Here is a 20032-nt window from a genome sequence, read left to right as displayed (position 1 = left end):
CAAAAATCACATTCTGGCCACTCGGGTGGGTCACTCAGGTGGGTGGTCTACCCACCGGTCCTACCCGCCGGTTTTGGACCGGCGGGTATGGACCCGCCGGTAGGACCCGCCGGTCCTACCCGCCGGTCCTACCCGCCGGTCTGGCCAGAACCCCCCTGGTCCTCTCAGGTGGGTGACACAGGTGGGTGGTCTACCCACCGGTCCTACCCGCCGGTTTTGGCGGAAAAACTCCAGTTTCTTCTCAACTTCCCCCATTCCTTGGGGACCCAAATAGGGCTTTTCTCAACCCAATCCTCACACCTTTAAAGTCCCATAGGAGGGTTCTAGCTTAGATCCAAGTTAGACTCGAGTGAGGGGAACCATCTTACCTGCTTTGCTCAAGAATGACTTCAAACCCTCCAAATCACTTCCAACTCACAATGCTCCTTCTACCTTGTCAATATCTCTTCAAATCCTTCAAGATCAACACATAAATCATCTATTAAACCTTAGATCCATCATTTCAAAGGTGTTTACAAGATCTTAAGAAATGATACTCGAATCAAGGGTTTAAAGCGTGGGTTTGGTTAATGTTTATAAAACCCAGCTTTTCTTACCTCCAACTGTAGATCTCGAGTTGAAGATTACTCTCCCGGCACCGGAATGGCAAGATCGAGCTTCGACGCCGCTGAAATCCTTCCTTTCTTCTTCTTCCTTTCTTCTTCCCTTTCTTTTTCTCTCTCCTCTTTACTTTTCTCACCAAACGTACGAGGGTAATAAATGGAAAGAAAAGAAGTCATAAAGCTTTATATACTATTCCTACTTAAGTGAATAGTGATGGATGGGTCACTCAGGTGGGTGGGTGTACCCACCTGACATACCCATCCGAGAGTAAAAACTTGGGATTTTGACCGGGCTCGGACCTCGGCTCGGACCCTACCCCAAGCATACAATGTAGCATACGTATATAACCTTAAAATACGGATATAATACCTGTTCTATCCGTACATAGCCTTATGGTAGGTGCACGTACACGGTTTGGGCACTCTCGTCTCTTCTGGCACTGGCTCGGACTTGTCGAGCCAGCCGGTGTTTAAGGTCACCCGTGCCATCATAGCCCATAAGGAACTCGCTCTAACATCCTCTGGCTCGGTTCCTGCATGGTTAAACCGGTTCAACCACGAAATCAGACCGGGTTTAAGAAGCGGGATATTACAGGAACTATATGAATTTACCATATATTAAATCTCATTAATTAATTAATAAGTATTTTGGGGCGTATTTTCACCTGAACCTTACATGTTGTTCTCTTCCTATGAACCAAAGAACTTGTGGCATTTATTTTCGTACAAACTTCTTTTAATGAAATCTTTTGTAAATTTTTTTTTTTTTTTTTTTTTTTTTTTTTTTTTTTTAAATTCCTATCAAGGGCCCATGGCCAACTAGGTTCTCTTTGATTGTGAGTGTGATGACGTTAATTTTACAAAAATGTTTGGTATAATTTGTGTATCCTATTTGTGGGAAATGTGGGAAATAGAAAGCAATATATAGAAATCGAAATTCCAAAATAGTTCAGGAGCTATTTTAGGATTTTAATTTCCTCTCTCTCTCTCTCGCTCTCTCTCTCTCTCTCTCCTCCCCTTTCACTGCAACCCCCACCCCTTCTCTGTGCAATTCTCTCCACCGTCATCCATCCTCGCTACCTATGTTGCTTCCTAAAGATCCCTCCCCACCTATGCCCCTTCCATTTTGAATTTTTCGCAAGCTAAAATTGCCTATTAGTTTAACCATGGTGAAATGAGAATAGACCCTACAAACCCACCCTTCACCACCACTCCTTGCCTTACCCTACATACATGCGCCACACTTACTCCTTGTTATGCCCACCCCTGATGCCTATGCTGCTCCCTGCAAATCTATCCCATCCATGAAATAGCAGCTAAATATTCGTAGCTACAAGTGTATTTTGTTGTAGGGCCAGGTCCCTACACGTCCTACACCTCCACAACAAGATCTCTCAAGATAATCTCCTTCTAGTGAAACCATGGTGGAACGAGAGTGGACCCTACAAACCAAACCTTACACTCTGCCAACTTCCTTTTGTTACACCCTCCCACATCCTTTCGTCATCCATTCCATACCAACCCCAGAATAGTTTTCTTTTGTGCATCCAAACAATTTTGATTAGTTAACCAAAATTTAAAATTAATTATCTTAAGAAACCAATCTGGTTTGACTCTCAACAGATGATGAATTGGCTGACGGACTAAAATGTTCACTCTTAACACCTACTGGCTATTTAGGCCAGGAGGTGAGGAGGGAAAATCCCTAGGCTTTATCACAATGAGCCCCACTGAAATTTATGGAGAGCCTTTTTCAATAAAGTTTCTTTCTTTTTTAGAAAAGAAATTAAAAAAAAAAAAAATCTGCATCAAAAAACAAATTTTTGCTTTTTATTAATGCCAAATTTCACATGACTAACATTTGTTTTTTGAATATGTTATATATTTTAGGAAAAATCATATTATAAAAGTACTCTGTCGAGGTAACTATTTGAAGTAAATTTCATATTATAGAATAACATAAATAAATTTATATGCTCTTGTCATATAGTGGCTGTGCACTAGCTTGATATTCCATTTGGCTGAAACTAAATGACCACATAACCAAATTGTAATAGGGACAATCTTCCATGATTGAGTTGCACTTTGGAAAGTATATCAAATAATAGCATCTAAAATGGTCATTTTGAGAAATTCCTTTTGCTTGATGGTATTGGGGGACTCCCACAATTAAGGTGCATAATTTTGTCTATAGTAGGGGTTATGAAAAGTGCAATAACCCCTTTTCTTGCAATACAATTTAACAATCAAACCATATGATTTAATACAAAAAATTTTAAATATCCATAAATGGAAAATATAGTCAAGGTAATGAAGTGATAGTTATGGTGGTTAATCAAACTATGAATATTGTTAATTATCACTTTGGTATGATTGTGGTAGGATTAATAGTGAAAATGTGAAATATTATAAGGATTTTACAAACCAATACGCGGATCCCACGTAACACAGAATAACTCCACATCAAGAATCAAAGTTAAGCAACGTTAAAAGCCATATGATTACCCTAATTCTCAATTAAAGGAGCTTTGATGCTCTAGTTGACATTCTCTTTCCATTCATTTCATGCACAAGAGTTTCTTACATCTAAGAATCAAGGCAACCCTTTTACGTCACAGAAAACACCCTAAACCCTAAGGTTGCACTAACTCTTAATAAAGGGAAATCTGGCACTCTAGCTGGTATTCTCCCATCATTGGCTTTGAGAAAGATGGACCACCACACCAATCTTCCAACTCACCACTGTGGCTTAAGGTGAAGGTCGATTTAGGACCAAAAGCATTCATATGATGACCATAAATTATATAGGATTTGGAGTGATTAACAATATAACACCTGCACATTGGATTATATTATCGGTAATTTACAACATCATCCCCTAGAGAATGCCAGTATTATAGGAACACCCCCTCCGTTTCACCAAATTAGATTCAGACCCCCTATCGTCAGTCACTGTTACAAAAAATACAGAAAATGTTGACATCAGCGGTTCATTTCTTTTCTAAATACCATTTTGCCCTTAAAAAGAATAAAATACCGAAATTACCCTATCAATTTCACCACAACCCTTCCCGCGATGGCGACTAGGCAGAAGAACGTTCCCCAGGGCTTTTCAGATCGGCGGCTACGAACCCCCTTCCGGCGACTATGGCGGAAGAACGTTCTTGGGATCCTCAACTCTTAATGATGTTCTATATCAAAAATGGATGGATTAATCCATCTTTCATACCGATCAGCTCCTCAACGGCGATGACGGCAACAGATATAACCACACCAGCCAAAGGACTGCTAGCTCGAATGTCGATCTAAGACATAACAGAGGAAGTTGGGGACATTGGCTTGGTCTGCAACCCAAAGAAAGAAGAGGAAATCCTAACAAATAGCCTCGAACAGCCCTTGCTGTTGATTACTTCAACTTTACTACCAACCATGATTAATTATCAAAGCTCCACCGGAACTTTTGTGCGTAGATTATGTAGAAAGACTTGGCCATTTCCAAAAAAAAAATCTCTCCCTTCAACATCTCATTAAGCAGATATGAAAAACAAATCCAACAAATTTTCAATTTTCAATGCACAAACCAAATTGCACAATAACAGAGAATAAGGAGAGAGAAGACAAAGATGAAGAGCCACGCTTCTAATGCCTTCGATAGCTATTATCAGAAAGAAGGGAAAGCTCAAGGCTCCTGCGATTTCAAAGGCATCGCCATTATCACCGCCTCTGACCCCAATAAGCAGCAACTCAATCTCAATCCCAACCTCAAAACTTTGCATTACTTACACTCAAACCAGAAGGGTTGGGGGCCGGGGGAAGGGGACACAATTGAATTCTTTACTATCACCTTTATAAGGTGGCATAAAGAAGAATCGAAAGAAGTCATGGCAAACTCGTCGGGATCACGAGTCGTAGGTAGGGAGAAAATGAAATGGTGTACAGGTGCAGAAAGGGGTACTTTTGGGAATAAAAAGATAAGGGTGTTTTATTAGTAAGGGCTAAAGTGTCATTTCATAGCATCACTTAACAGAGACTGACGATAAGGGGTCTAAGTCTAATTTGGTAAAAGAGAGTGGATGTTCCTATAATACTGGCATTCTCCAAGAGGTGGCGCTGTAAATTACCCTTATATTATTAGCTACTACAAATATAGAAATCATTCTTGTGTCTTCATGTCTTAATTATATTAGGGAAGGGATTCTCTAGTGTATTAGACAATGCTATACTGCCAAGGACATGGGAGGAATAGAAATCATCATTTTAAGGGTACTATTAGCACATTGTCCTATGGCGAGTGAGAGTTTTTTCCATTTAGTTGATCTTTTGCTCCACACCATGATGTCTCATCTGATCGGTTCTGTCGATCAAAAAATTTTCCCCATTATATTATTAGCTAGCTTTTTCTTGAAATAATTATTCCTTATAGAACCTTTGGTGATGCTTTTTTTTTTTTTTTTTCTATTGATGAAGCCCTTCGGTCATGACTTGATTACCTTTGCCTTCCTTTGCACTTTTGTTCTCCACTAATGGGTCACCCATGCCAATATTCAATAATGGATATTAGTGGTCCTATTGCTAGTTTTGGAATAAATGTATCTTGGTTTTAGAATTAATGTATTTCTCCTTTAAGCATTTGCCCATATTAGAAAGAATAGAATCACATAAAGATTATGCACTAAGACATGGTTATAGCACTAAGGAAAAAGATTGTCTGTTTGGTCGCATAGTTTCTATATTTAGACATTAAGTTCATAACATCACTGTCTTATTCTCCCATAAAATTCAAAAATTCATCATGTCAATGTCCTTGCATGTGCTCTCATTTCGCCTCCATGGTAGTGTAAGAGCTACACAAGTACGTAGTGATTTCTTCTCCCTTTTATAAATACTAATTACGATGAGGAAGAGGGGCTTCTAAAAAGACAATTATGATAATAGAATCAATGCGTGAACAATAAAAACATATATACAGAAGTACTACCTTTTCGTGAGGGGTGAGACCATCATTTTACCTACTCATTGTCCTTGATTGGGCACACATTTTTTTTTCATTTTTTCCTGTGATAATTAATTATCAGTTATGAGAGAGGGAAAAGAAATAAGTTTTGTGTAAATCCACCAATAAGATCCATGAGGAACAAATTTGGATGGAGACAAGCATAGATTTGGGAAGGAGAGATATGCACCCCAAGGCCCAAGCACCACTTCAAGATCCATAAGAGATAGCCCTTACACGTGGATAGCTAGAAATCTGCCACATCTCATCCCCAAGTCCCAACTCTTTTTTATACAAAAGCACGAGCTGCCTTACCTGCAAAGTAAACGCCAAAACCAAATCAGAATCTGAGCGACCGAATCTGAGCCACTGTTTTGCCCGTGGATTTTTACATCTCACACGTTCGACTCTTCTTAACAAATATCTTAGACATTTAGACGGTTCAGATGGTGACAGGGTTTATCATAAAAGCAGTAGATGATGAAAAAGCAAAACCTCCACCCAAATGGGTCCTACATATGGGACCTGAAAACATCTAGATGTGCGACACGTATAATTATTATTTTAATAAAATTAAATAATTAAATCGTGAAGTTAGTGAAACAGCCTGGTGGCATAAATTAATACGATAAGCAACGACACACAGAGTACTAACAGGCACACCAGAGGCCAGCGCATCATCAGCATCATCATCATCTTCTCCTTCTCCGTCCCCAATATCGTGGTAGTTCAGTTTCTTCTCTTCATTTATAGCTCTAACCAGTGAGAGTGAGAAGGGGATCGAGTTGCAGAATAGAAAAGAAAGAGATATGGAAGCAAACAACACAGTTGGGCTTGTGGCTCCTTTCGTGTTAAAGACGTATCAGATGGTGAACGATCCTTCCACGGATTCGGTGATCTCATGGGGCAAAGCCAACAACAGCTTTGTAGTGGTAGACCCAATTAATTTCTCTCGCGAGCTTCTTCCTACTTACTTCAAGCACAACAACTTCTCAAGCTTTGTTCGTCAGCTCAATACCTACGTGAGTATATATATCTTAACAGGCTCTTCCCCCCTCTTTGTTATTTCCTTCCATTCCCACCCAAAAAGGATGGGAAGTTAAGTGTTTGTTAAATTGCGTGAATCAGGGATTCAGAAAGGTGGATCCAGATAGATGGGAATTCGCGAACGAGTCGTTCTTGAGAGGGCAGAAGGAATTGTTGAAGAACATCATAAGAAGGAAGACAAATCGAAGTAGTTCCTATGAAACAGAGCCCAAATTAGAGGATGGGACGATGACAGAGGAGGAGGGCATCTTATTAGAGCTCTCAAGGTTGAAGCAGGAGCAAAAGGCATTAGAGGAAGAGCTCCAAGGTATGAACGAGCGGTTACAGGCCACGGAGCGACGGCCTCAACAGATGATGGCTTTTCTGTTCAAGGTAGTTGAGGATCCTGAACTCATCACTCGAATGATGCTCCAGAAGGACTCTTCCAGGCGTCTTGGGGTTGAGGATAAGAAAAGAAGACTCATGATTGAATCCCCATTTTCCTCAGGAGCGCCGTCGGCAAAAACAACCCCCTCCACCACCACTACAACTACCACTACATCGAGTAGCAGCAGAGCAGAGGAAGAAGAGGTTTCATTACCGTTACCAGAGATGGTGTTTGGAGCAGAGAGCTATTGCGATTCACCGACATCGAACACATCGCCTTGGTTGAACAGTAGTCAAGTGGTACCTGTGATGAGTACTCATCATACGACGTCCTTTCTTCAAACACCAGAGGCTTTACTTTTAGCCACTGCACCCACCGTTCCGTCTACTTCTGCCACCGCGACTTGGTCGCATCCACAACCACAGCAAATCGTCTCAGTCCCAGACCACGTTAACTCAGTGATGTTTTTCCCGGAATTGTGCGGCGGAGTCGGTTTCGGCGGTGGCGTGGAGATGAACGATACAAAGAAACAACCACCCTCACCGCCTTATCCATTTTACCCATTCTCCCTCCTGGGTGGTGGGGGCAGTGGCGGGTGTGGCCTATAGTCTCTACTCTCCGAAAGTCGAGATTTCTTCCATAGTCCAAACTAAAATTACCTAAGAACCTTTGCCTTTCTTACATTTATTTTATGGTTCGATGTCATTTTTAGTTAAATTTTTTGAGTTGTTCTGTAAATGGCCTCAGAAAACAGAGCAAACTAATGAGAGAGAGGAGAGAAAAATGATGTCCAATGAATGGTTAAAATTCGCCCCATCTGGATGGATATGGATTGAGGATAGTTACCCCAAACTTCTATGATAAATGGGCAATAGTCTTGAGAGTTGAGACACCATTGTCGGTATGTATCGGTCACCGTCGATACAGGGTCAGTTAGTTGTATGTATCGACCTATTTGAAATCTAATATTTATATAGATTTTTTTCTTTTTTGGAATGATTCAATTGATCCGTTTGGAAGAGCAAAGTTGAAAAACCAAGTTTACAGATTCGATTCAATTTTTCAAAACCTGGTGCTGGGGAATCAGTCAGGGCGAGTCCCTTGTTTCTTTCTGACGCATGGCCCCTTCCCTATAATGGAGGGCAATGACACTGTGCAAGGCATGGTTTTAGGTATTAGTATTGGATCGGCTAAATTGGTAGAATTGTATCGATATCAACTGAGATTGATCCTAATGTCTGATCAATCTAGGATTGGGTGTCCATATTGAAACATGGATAATATCATAAAAATTACTTGTTCTCATCTCATGGAAAGCAAGAGTAAAATGGACTAATCTTATTGATATAGGTCGGTCTCAAATTGGTATAGATATTGACTAAGACTGATACCAATAACTAAAACCTTGGTGCACGGGCATCACACATGTATGAGAGTTATTATTTCATGTTTTTGTGCCATGGTGCAGGAGTCATGTGACCATATAGTTGTTTTTTTTTTTTTTTCTTTTTCTTTTTCTTTTCCACCTTCTACCAGTGAGGAGGGATTGAGGCTTTTGATTACTTCACACATGACTGGGAAAGGCTAATAGTAAAGACAACAAGCAAAAATTTCTAGGGTTTTGTATAGTTGCAAATGAACCTTATAATCCATGAATGGTATATGGTTCAATAAGAAAAAGTCAAAAAGACTATCCGAGAGTATGGTAATTGCACCTAGACATAGAAGCGATAAAATGATTACCTCATCATTTGAAAGATTGAAATATATATACCTAATATGTTGATGTTTCTAGCTATGATCCCTTTGACCTTAACATTAGAACAAGAGTTACGCTCTTGAAGAGAAAGCTATTTTTCATTAAAATAAAAAAAGTCCTACTAAGATGAATTCACAAACCTTAGAATAAATACATTGAATCAATAAAACCTGAGTTGATCACTATGAGATCGGATCAAGTTTATGCACGAGAACATTCTAGTATATCCTTAGTCCGTGGATTTAAAATGTACTCTCTCTCTCTTTATTTAATAGATTCTAAATCTACAAATCAAGGACATATAAGATTGTTTTCGTGTATATACCTGATCCGATTCTTGAAAAAAATAGAAGACTGTGATCCGATTCTTGAAAAAAACAGAAGACTGAATCAGATTGCTGTACGAGAACCATTTATGTATGCCTATGAGGGCTTGATCGGCGGGGAAGGAGGGAGAAATATATAATGTCCTAGATGGTAACATTGCTTCGCTATTCGCCACCGCCAAGTCATAGCTGAACGACAAGCATGGGAAAGAGCCGGTTGGGCTGGGGATTGGGAAATAATGACGAAGATGGTGGCATCGCTCTTTCGTTACCGCCAAGTCATAGCTAAACGACAAGCATCGGAAAGGAGGCGGTTGGGCTGGGGATTGAGAAATAATAAAAAGTAAGGAATGGGAGAAAGCAAAAGTGCAAGTCATGGGCTATAAAGGGTAAAAGAGGATCTAAATTGTATGGTGTGGGCCCTATTTTCCTCTCTTGTCCTCTTTCATGGGGCACGCGTCGGGAGATCCACGACAGCGGGGATCCCCTGAAACACGTGACGACAAATTAAGCATTGGAACACACCCGTTAAGAAAACTTTTTTTTTTTTTTTCTCTTTCTCGTTTTGGAAAGTAAAAACCCAAAAACAAATAATAAGGATTCACTATACCTTAATATAGTAATATTGGTGGGGTGGGGGGTGATCTCTGCCTTTAAATACCTTTGATTATATCCCAGGTGTAGACTTTGGCTTATGACTTGTGAGAAGAAGGCCTCGGGGTCTATTTTCAACCACAAAAAGTATTAGAAAGGGCCAAGATTGATTGGGCCACATATGTTTGTCTCAGTGGATTGAGAACTTCGTACTTTGGGGACCACAACCTGTTGTGGCATTACCACAGAACGGAGGGCACGTGGGTTCGCTAGGGTGAAAGGACAGGTTCCGATACTGAAGCGACCAATTCGTCCCTATCTGGGACACGTTCTGTTTCCTATACTGGCAGCCTCACATTATGTGTCATTCATGATGATATGATAAAGAACCAAAGGTGTTCGGACTTCGGATTAGGTTGTTTGTGTAGGTTTGTGGAGAGCTAATTAGTTCACAAAGAGAATATTTCTAAGATTCCGTCTGTCCGAGTTAAGGATGTAAATTCCGAGCTCGTACCACTAGATCTGATCGTGTTTGATACGCTTATCGTTTGATTTGGATCGGTCTACTTAATAAACATCTTAGGTTTGAAAGGCATTTACGGATCTGACTTACTTGTTGGCGTCTGATTAAATTGACATATTTACATATTAAATTTCAACTGACTTATTGTAGTCTGATCCAATCTAATCCTATTCAATACTATATAAAATTTATATTTTTTCATTACTATTAAAAATTTAATTAAGATTTTTATATTTTGCTTTGTAATAGAATTTGATTTGATTTCATTAAGCTTTGTTTTGTAAATTGTAACAATCATAATCTTTTTATTTTATTGTAAAAAAAATCTTATCATTTCTCTTCTTTATTAATGATTTATTAATGATTTGTCACATATTTCTAGGTCTTCAACCCACTTAAAGAAAAAAAATTATGGTAAAAATGTTTAAAACTCTACATTGACCAGCCCCATAATAAACTGTATAATGCCCTCAAAAAACGAGAATTATTTACTTAAACAGGTATTCATGGTGAAAGAATTCTAAGTGGTCAAGTCCGATTAGGCCTAACCAAGACTGACCCAATCCAATCGATTGACACCCCTAATCTCTGAGGATTGGGTACTTCAATAGAGAGAAGCCAAATGTAGAGTGTCAATCATCCAACTTGGTTTGATTTGTTTTGATTTTGATCCAAGTTGAGTGAGTTTTGACAAGAAAATGATGATGTGGAAACCAAATCAATAAGGAAACTTCGACTCGGTTTTGACACGCTAACCAAAATAGTTGGTCCAACGCCGTCGATTGTTAATTGTTGGAACCTCCTGCAATAGGGTGAAGCATTCTATGGTTTCCTAGGCTTCCACGTTGAAACCAAAACAGGTTGACAAGCGTTTCTTAAAGGGCACTTTTCTTAGCTTATGTGTCATGACATGCTTGTGTGGTTACTAACGCTGACTTTGATGACGTGTCGATAGATATAAAACGTTGACAGCTACCGCGCCAAACTTTAAATACTCCATTCATAAATCCCACAACTATCATTTTTAAAGCTATTGGTCCTAACAACGTATCAGGAGCACTTGACACGTGTTTATCTCAAATTTGCCATCTCGTTTGTTTTATATTTTTGCACTCTAAAAGTGTAAACTGCATTGTTTAATTGCAGCATCGCATATTGACATATGGATATGAAAGAATATATATATATATATATATATATCTGATCTTATTGACCCCATCAAACGTGTCACACAATTTCTGATTCTTTTTTAATATGATATATAATTTTTAAAGCTACTAATTTATAAATGATTATTATTATTTTTTTCCTTACAATCCAACATAGTCTCAAAAAATATATATAATAATTATCAAATCATAAATACTAGATATGTATAAAGTATAATTATAAAATTAGTTTATTCCCGCGAGTCCTTCAAATCAAATTAAAAAACATGAAACTTGGTTAAAAGTTGTGAAGAACTCATTTTGGTTTAAGAAATGACCAGCCAAGATTCAAGTCTGTTTAAATTTTCATTGAATCTATATTTTTTTCCCCTAGTCATGCATGTGAAACTCATCGGGTCTATTTTTTTTATTTTTTATTCAGCCATAGTATTCATAGACCATAAGTTTAATTTACAACTAAACCAAACCTTAGAATTTTAATTTATTATTGACTTCAAAATTAGCCCCTTTGCTCCCCCTACCCCCTCCCCCGCAAGTCAGTTTAAATTTTCATAGAATTTGTATTTTTCCCCCTAGTCATGCATGTGAAACTCATCAGGTCTATTTTCTTTTCTTTTTTTAATTCAGTCATAGTATTCATAGACCATAAGTTTAATTTACAACTAAACCAAACCTTAGAATTTTTATTTATTATTGACTTCAAAATTAGTCCCTTTGCTCCCCCTCCCCCTCCCCCTCGACTATGAAGCAACCATAGCCTCAGCCAAAATGTTACAAAAATAAGAAGAAAAAAAAAAAATGATTCACTGTGACCAGGTTTCCAACTATGGTAACAATGTAGTATTTCTCTCACAAACTGGAAAACCAACTATAATTTGAAATGCATATTGTGAGTACCATAGTTTAAGTAATTGGTGTAGGTACCAAAATTAATCACAACTAATACCAATACGATACCCAATATGGACCAATCAAAATCGGCTCAAATTGAACGGTTTTACCCCTATTTTTCTCTAAAATTGGTTTTGGACGATTTTACTCTTGGTCATACCATTACATTGATATCGTATTGATCAGGTATTAGTATCAACAGGGGGCAATACAATGCAGATTGGCCAATCCAATACTAATTACTTAAATCATGGTGAGTCCCTAAAAACATTAAAGAAAATAAATTGAGTAACTTTCAATATATTTCTATTTACTAATCCTCTCCCATTTTTTGTAGTAAAACTACCATGTATTTTTTATTTTTTAAAATTAGGGAGACAAGAGAGAAGAGAGGGAGGCATTGATGAGGTATGGTAGGCAACCGATACCTCTTGGGAATCAAGTGTTGCGGGTTTAATGTCTTGAATTTTATTTGTGGCAAAGTGGGTTGATTCTGAAGAACTGTATTTCTATAAATTTCCTTTGTAGGGTTTCACTATATATTTGTAGCGAGGTTTCTTTCTTTGTAAGTAAGTTGAAAGAGGTGTGAGGACGAGTCCATCAAAACAGAAATCATACATAAATATTTTCTTATTAGTATAAAAATAATTGGATTTGTGTCCTTTTGTAGGGTTGGTCCATTCTCATTTGTACTCTCAATGCTGTATTGAATATTTACTTGATGAATGGTATCTAAGCCATCGCCCATCATCAACCCCATCACCAGCCCAACAAAATTCCTACCCCGTGTTGGGATCTATGAAAAATATATTTCAATTTTGGAACCTAGAGGTAGGTCACGGGCATTTACCAATACCATTGGGCCAAGTTAGTTATTGGGCTTATGTTAACAGGCTTGCCTTTATGTGCTGCTTTTATGTTAATTTCTCCATTACTGATGTAGTTACGATCTTTCGGGATTACACCGTGATAAAGGGTTCAGCTCTTAAGCCAGCCCAGTCCCTACCCCAGCTAGCCCAAGCCGGCCATGTATGGCTCAATTATCTTTCTAATTCTGGAATCCTCTTGATCTGGTGCTATGTTTAGCAGTGTGCCCAACCTGTGTCACACTCTCTCCCTCCCCTTTGGAAATAACCCTCATGTCCCTTGCATCCCCCCACCCCTAGCGTCTTATCTCTATACCATTTATTTTAAAAGTACAATTTTATTAGAAATTTTTCTTTTCCGAAACAAATTACGCCTATTGTTGCAATATTTTATCTATAGGTTTTCACAATTTGAATGATTATATTTCTAATTATTGGGCTAATTGCTAAAATAGTAGAATCACTATTGATTCTATTCTAGCGATGGAGCTTATACTCATCTTTTGGCTTGACACCTAGCACCCCCATGGCATCCTCACAAATATGTTAACCAAATCAAGTATGACACATGTGCCAATTGAATGGACAAGGTTTATGCTATGGATCTAACTATATGGTCTTGCCCCATCCCCTCCTCTTGTAATCAGCTTGGGTTGTCCTATTTAAAATTTGGAGAGATAGCAATGGTGGTGACCTTTAGTGGGTTGTTTCGTCATTGGGGTTCATTTCTTCTCAGCCTAGGATTTGATTTGAGCCCGATGCCCCGTCATTCTGTGGTATATATGATGTGGTCTAGTTTTTAATAGAATACCTAATTATGTTAGATAACTTCTAGTTTGTTATTTCTGTTAATTAGGTAGTTAGCTTTCTTGGTCCACTTTTATTTGTAATTAAACTCAATCTCTGCATAGTGTTCGTGTGATATCTAACTGAGTGTGAGAAACAATTCATTCGCTACGAGTTATCCTATATTTCTTTATGGTATCAGAGCCTCCTAGGAGAACTTCTCATGCACATGAATCAACTTCTCAAGAACTTCAATGGTGATATTACTTCCTCCAATCTGCTATTGTCTTTAAGACTTACAGATTGAGTGGTAACTTTTCTGCTTAAACTCGATTTGATCTGAATCGATTCATTCTTCTGGACTTTTCTTTAGTTCTGTTAACCATTGATTCCTCCTTCTCAACCTTTAGATTGTTAGATTTATTTGTTGAATTCAGTCTTGTGAATTCTTTGAATCCTTTCCCTATTAGATATATTTTCTCTGTGAATGTCATTCTGTGAGTCTAGGCGATCATGTCTACTAGTTCTATCAATTCCTGTGCTTCTCTGTATGCTTATCCTTACAACCTTAATGTTACAAATTTTGTTTCACTGGAACTCACTTAGAGCAATATTCTTCTCTTGAAGACACAAATGGAGTCTTGAATCGAAAGTCAAGATCTTGTTGGCTTCATTACTGGTGATTTTTCCACACTAGATCGAGAAATAATTGATTCCACTGAAAATATACTCTAAATTTAAACTTTATGTTATGGCTTCGAATTGATCAACTGGTTAAAGCTTGGATTATTCGAACTTTGTCAAAAGATTTTCTTGGTTTGGCTATTGGGATTCAGACCTCGACTGAGCTCTAGAAGAAATTTTCCATGGCCTTTTTTCAAGCATTGGAAGCTCGTGAGTTTGAGTTTCATTCTAAATTGCATTTTCTAAAGAAGACTGAGTCGAAATCTCTATCTGAGTATCTTGCTGAGTTTAAAACCATTTGTGATCAACTTAATGCCATTGGCAAACCAATGTCAGATCAGAAGAAGGTTTTTCCATTACTTACTAATCTGGGGCTAGCCTATGAGACATTTGCTACAATAATACTTAAGCCACCAATCCCCTGTTATACTGATCTAATTCTTCTTCTTATGAGCCATGATTTACGTAATTAAAGTCATCAATCTGACACAACCAATTCACACTGTTAGACAAGAGGCCTCATTGGAGCAACCATTGGAGCATCCATCAGGTGATCCATTACATCATAGGTCCATTGTAAAGGGAATTACATAATTGTCAGTGGCAGTATGTGTAATTATTAGTTGTTATAATCTAACTTTACTTGAGCATATATATACAATCTCTAATAATAGGGTTCCTCACAGTGGGTGAGAGAACTGTTCATCATCTCTACAAGTTTTTCATGGCATCAGAGCCCTAGAAGAGGCGACTTCTCACGAACGAAGAAGAAAGCGATGATGGCGGCAGCAAATTCAAGCTCGTCATTCATGGTTCCATATCTGAGTTCCTTGAATGTAGGGAATTTTGTAACGATCAAGCTCACACAAGACAACTTTCTCCTATGGGAAACTCAGATGTTGTCGCTGATTGAGAGCCAAGATCTGATCGGTTTTGTAAATGGCAAGTGTTCATCACCTGATCAAGAGATTGAAAGTACAGAAGGAACAAAGATTGTGAATCCAGACTAAACGTCTTGGATTCAGACAGATCGACTCATCAAAGCTTGGATCACTGGAACTCTATCAGAGGGAGTTCTAGGACTTGCTGTAGGAGCTCGATCAGCCTCAAAGCTCTGGAATACCTTGTCTAATGCCTTTTCACAAGCATTAGAAGCTCGCGAGTTCGAACTGCTATCAAGATTGCATTTCTAAAAAAAAATAGATTCCATATCTTTATCTTCATACCTGATCGATTTCAAGAAACTCTGCGATCAACTCAACTCAATTGGAAAATCTGTTATGGATCAGCACAAAGTCTTCTTGCTTCTAACCAATCTTGGATCTGCTTATGAAAATTTTGCTACTACGATGCTGAAACCACCTGTACCTTGCTATGCTGACTTGATACCTCTTCTCCAAAGTCATGAGCTGCACAATCGAGGCTACTCCTCAGACACTTTAAGTCCTCATCTTGCATTTCTTGGAGAAAAGAACTTCAATCAAGACAATAGAAACAATAGGGGGTGAGGATCAAGTTTGTTTCAGTGTGGAAGAAGGAATTATTTCTCTTCTCAGGGCACAGGTTTTGTTCAAAACACCAGGTCGAATTGGAGTGAAGGAAAAGAAAATAGACCAGTTATTGCAAAGGATCAAACACAACAACAACAACAAGGTTTTAGAGGAAATGTGTCTCGGTCTCAGATTAGATGTCAGATCTGTAATAAATTTGGTCATGGAGCTCTAAAATGCTGGGGACAATTTGATAATAGCTATCAATCTATCGAGATACCACAAGCTTTGGCTGCTCTGCAAGTGAATAATTCTCAAGACTCTGCTTGGTTCCCTGATACAGGGGCAACAGCTCATATCACTGATACACCAGGTTAGATCTATTTGCTGAATTCAGTCTTGTGAATTCTTTGAATCCTTTCCCTATTAGATATATTTTCTCTGTGAATGTCATTCTGTGAGTCTAGGCGATCATGTCTACTAGTTCTATCAATTCCTGTGCTTCTCTGTATGCTTATCCTTGCAACCTTAATGTTACAAATTTTGTTTCACTGAAACTCACTTAGAGCAATTTTCTTCTCTTGAAGACACAAATGGTGTCTTTAATCGAAAGTCAAGATCTTGTTGGCTTCATTACTGGTGATTTTTCCACACCAAATCGAGAAATAATTGATTCCACTGGAAATATACTCTAAATCTAAACTTTATGTTATGGCTTCGAATTGATCAACTGGTTAAAGCTTGGATTATTGGAACTTTGTCTAAAGATTTTCTTGGTTTGGCTATTGGGATTCAGACTTCAACTGAGCTCTAGAAGACATTTTCCACAGCCTTTTTTCAAGCATTGGAAGCTCGTGAGTTTGAGCTTCATTCTAAATTGCATTTTCTAAAGAAGACTCAGTCGAAATCTCTATTTGAGTATCTTGCTGAGTTTAAAAGCATTTGTGATCAGCTTAATACCATTGGCAAACCAATGTCAAATCAGAAGAAGGTTTTTCCATTACTTACTAATCTGGGGCCAGCCTATGAGACATTTGCTACAATAATAGTTAAGCCACCAATTCCCTGCTACACTGATCTAATTCTTCTTCTTATGAGCCATGATTTACATAATTAAAGTCATCAATCTGACACAACCAATTCACACATGCCTTTCTATGGTGAACAAAGTAAGAAGAATTGACTAAAGAGGATTGTTTCCTTCCCGTGGCAGAGGCTTTGTTTAATATAGTCAGCGTCAGCCTCAAAATGGAAATGGCTATACTTGATCAGTCAAATCAAAAGTTTTAGTTTAAGTCTCATCCTAATCAATCCTATGGGTCGCAATTCAAATTTGTTGGTTCAATGATTATGTGTCAAATTTATCGAATACTCATGATGTTCTTCAGGCTTTGGTTGCGATGCACATTGTTGATTTACAAGATTCAACATGGTTTCCAGACATAGGAGCCACAACTCATATGACCGACATGGCACGTAATCTCAATTATCATTCCTTATAATAGGTCTCATACTTTAATGGTTGGGAATGGATCCTATTTACCGATTATGCATATTGGTGATGGAGAAATTGTGCAAGGAAATGCTACTTTGCCTTTAAAGGATGTTCTTCTAGTGCTCCCTATTCGCAGGAACCTTTTGTCTGTCTCACAACCTACAAGTGACTTTCCCTGTGTTTTTGAGTTTAACTGAGTTGGTTTTCTGATAAAGGATCAACAGACAATGAAGACATTGGCATTAGGGAGTAGACTTCTCGGCTTCCATGCATTTGACAATAAGCTGTCACATGAGGCTTTTTTCTCTCATCATTTCAGAACAACATCTGTAGACATATGGCATCAGCGTCAAGGAAAGAATGCAAAATTTCTTCAAAATAAAGGGGTATTACTGTTACAAATAGCTCCAAAATTTCTATAGTAGTTGTCAACTCAGTAAGAGTGTTAAACTCCCTTCATTTCTTTCTTTACTCGTAGTACTGAGCCCTTAGCTTACATACATTGTTACCTTTGGGGTAATGCACAAATTGTTAGTATGCAACAATTTAGATACGATGCTCTGTTTGTGAATGATTTCCCTCGTTATAGTTGGATTTATCTATTATACCACAAATTTGAGTTCTTTAAATTGTTTGTTACATTTCAAACTAGGTTGAAAGACAGTTTGAAAAGAAAATCAAGATTTTTCAATCAAATAGTGGAGGTCAAGGGTGTCAACTGGTCAAGCCAGACCGGTGTCAACTGGGCCTAGCCGGGCTTGAGCACTTGGGAATCTTGCACCATGAACACCCATTTAAGTAAACGGGTCTAGCTTTAGGGGGCACGGTACAGTTTATAATCAGGATGGTTGGTGTTAGGCTTTCATCGAGCTATCTTAAGCGGGCCTTAAACGGGCTATGGACCTATTGAGTCTACATGGGCTCTAAACGTGCCTACCCTAAAATTCTTTTCTTAAGTTGTTAAAGACACAATAGTGTTCTATTTGAACATTAAATCACTATATAAGTCTTTACAAAATTTATTGCATTAGAAAATTGACATTGCCCCCAAATTCTGCAATTTAATATAAGAACCATGACCCCATATTTTTCATTAGAATTTGAAAATTACTAAATTCCTCAAGAAATATTGATTGAAATTTCTCAATTTCTAAGCAAGATTTCCAATGAATTAAAATTGTGAACCTTCTCATTATATGTCGACGTGGGTTTTCTTTCTTACTTACTTGGAAAAGCAAGTATAACACAAGGGAGGTCCTTGCAAAATAGAAAATTTATATAATATTAAAGGGGGTCGGACTCGGTCTAGCTGTAATGAGTCGGTTCAAGTCGGGCCTTTAACGTGTCGGGCTTGATTCGGCACCCAACAGGCTAGCTACCTAGACCATGAATGAAACATGTCGGGCTTGGTCAGGCCTACCAGTGCAAGCTCATAATTGACACCCCTAGTGGTGAGTTCACTGACAAGGGATTTCTTGCTCATCTCACTCAAGCTAGTATCATTATTCATCATATTTTCTGGCCCGAGAACACCTGAGCAGAATAACATTGTTGAAAGAAAGCATCGTCATATTATTGAATTGGGAATTTCTATGTTGTATAATCCTTCAATTCCCCTACGGTATTTGGTAGAGGCATTTAGCACTGCAATTTTTCTAATTAATTGATTGCCATCACCTGTTCTTGGTATGGATACTCTCATTGCATCTCTTGTTTGATAAAATGCTAGATTATACCGTATTGACTACTGAGGGTCTTTGGAACACGATGCTTCTCTTACCTAAGGTGCTATTCTACAAACAAGTTTGATCCGAGATCCTTACCATGTATTTTTCTAGGCTATAATATATGATCGAAACAAAGGTTATAGGTGCCTTCATTACTTTATTGGCAGGGTCTACATCTTGCGTCATGTTGTTTTTAATGAGGGTTCTTTTCCCCTTCGAAGGGCACATGTGCAATTTCTTCTTCGCAAGAGCCTCCCACAATGGATATTTGTACTTTTTGGCTGCCTTTTAATCCTTCCTCCTCTTCAGATTCTTCACAATGTGCTTCTGGCCGGTTCTATTCCTTATGGTCTTTGGTTCTCTGTTTCTATAGAGGCACTTGGTTGATCTATCGAGTCTCAACAGGGATAGCTTCCATTAGTACAGCCAGAGCAGCCTATTCAGTCTATATAACCTGTTTCTCCTTCTTCCCAACCTCTACCAGCTTCTTCTCAACCTCTACTAGCAGTCTTCTACTCCTCTCCTTCCTTATTTGCACCCTCTCTTCTCCAATTATAGCACCATCCTCTTCTCCTGTTCGTCCTCATCAAATGGTGACTAGGAGTAAAGTTGGTATTGCATGCCATACCAAATCTGGGATATGCTCTTGCATCTCTCACCATTCCAACCGAACCAAAGTCTGCAAAATCTGCTCTCTATCATTATTCTTCATT

General features: G+C 38.4%; 1 protein-coding gene across 1 annotated transcript; it reads left to right on the top strand.

Moving 5' to 3' along the window:
• The first annotated feature begins 6222 nt into the window (after nucleotides 1-6222).
• Nucleotides 6223-8013, top strand: LOC122057405 (heat stress transcription factor C-1-like). The gene is made up of 2 exons (XM_042619485.1): nucleotides 6223-6617; nucleotides 6724-8013. Exons 1-2 carry the CDS (start codon nucleotides 6405-6407, stop codon nucleotides 7615-7617), a joined length of 1107 nt encoding a protein of 368 aa, XP_042475419.1. The 5' UTR covers nucleotides 6223-6404; the 3' UTR covers nucleotides 7618-8013.
• The last annotated feature ends 12019 nt before the right edge of the window (nucleotides 8014-20032 follow it).

The sequence above is a fragment of the Macadamia integrifolia genome, chromosome 12 (assembly GCF_013358625.1).
Source record: "Macadamia integrifolia cultivar HAES 741 chromosome 12, SCU_Mint_v3, whole genome shotgun sequence".
Classification (NCBI taxonomy): domain Eukaryota; kingdom Viridiplantae; phylum Streptophyta; class Magnoliopsida; order Proteales; family Proteaceae; genus Macadamia; species Macadamia integrifolia.
The sequence above is the reverse complement of the archived record's forward strand: the minus strand, read 5'-3'. Positions and strand labels throughout refer to the sequence as shown.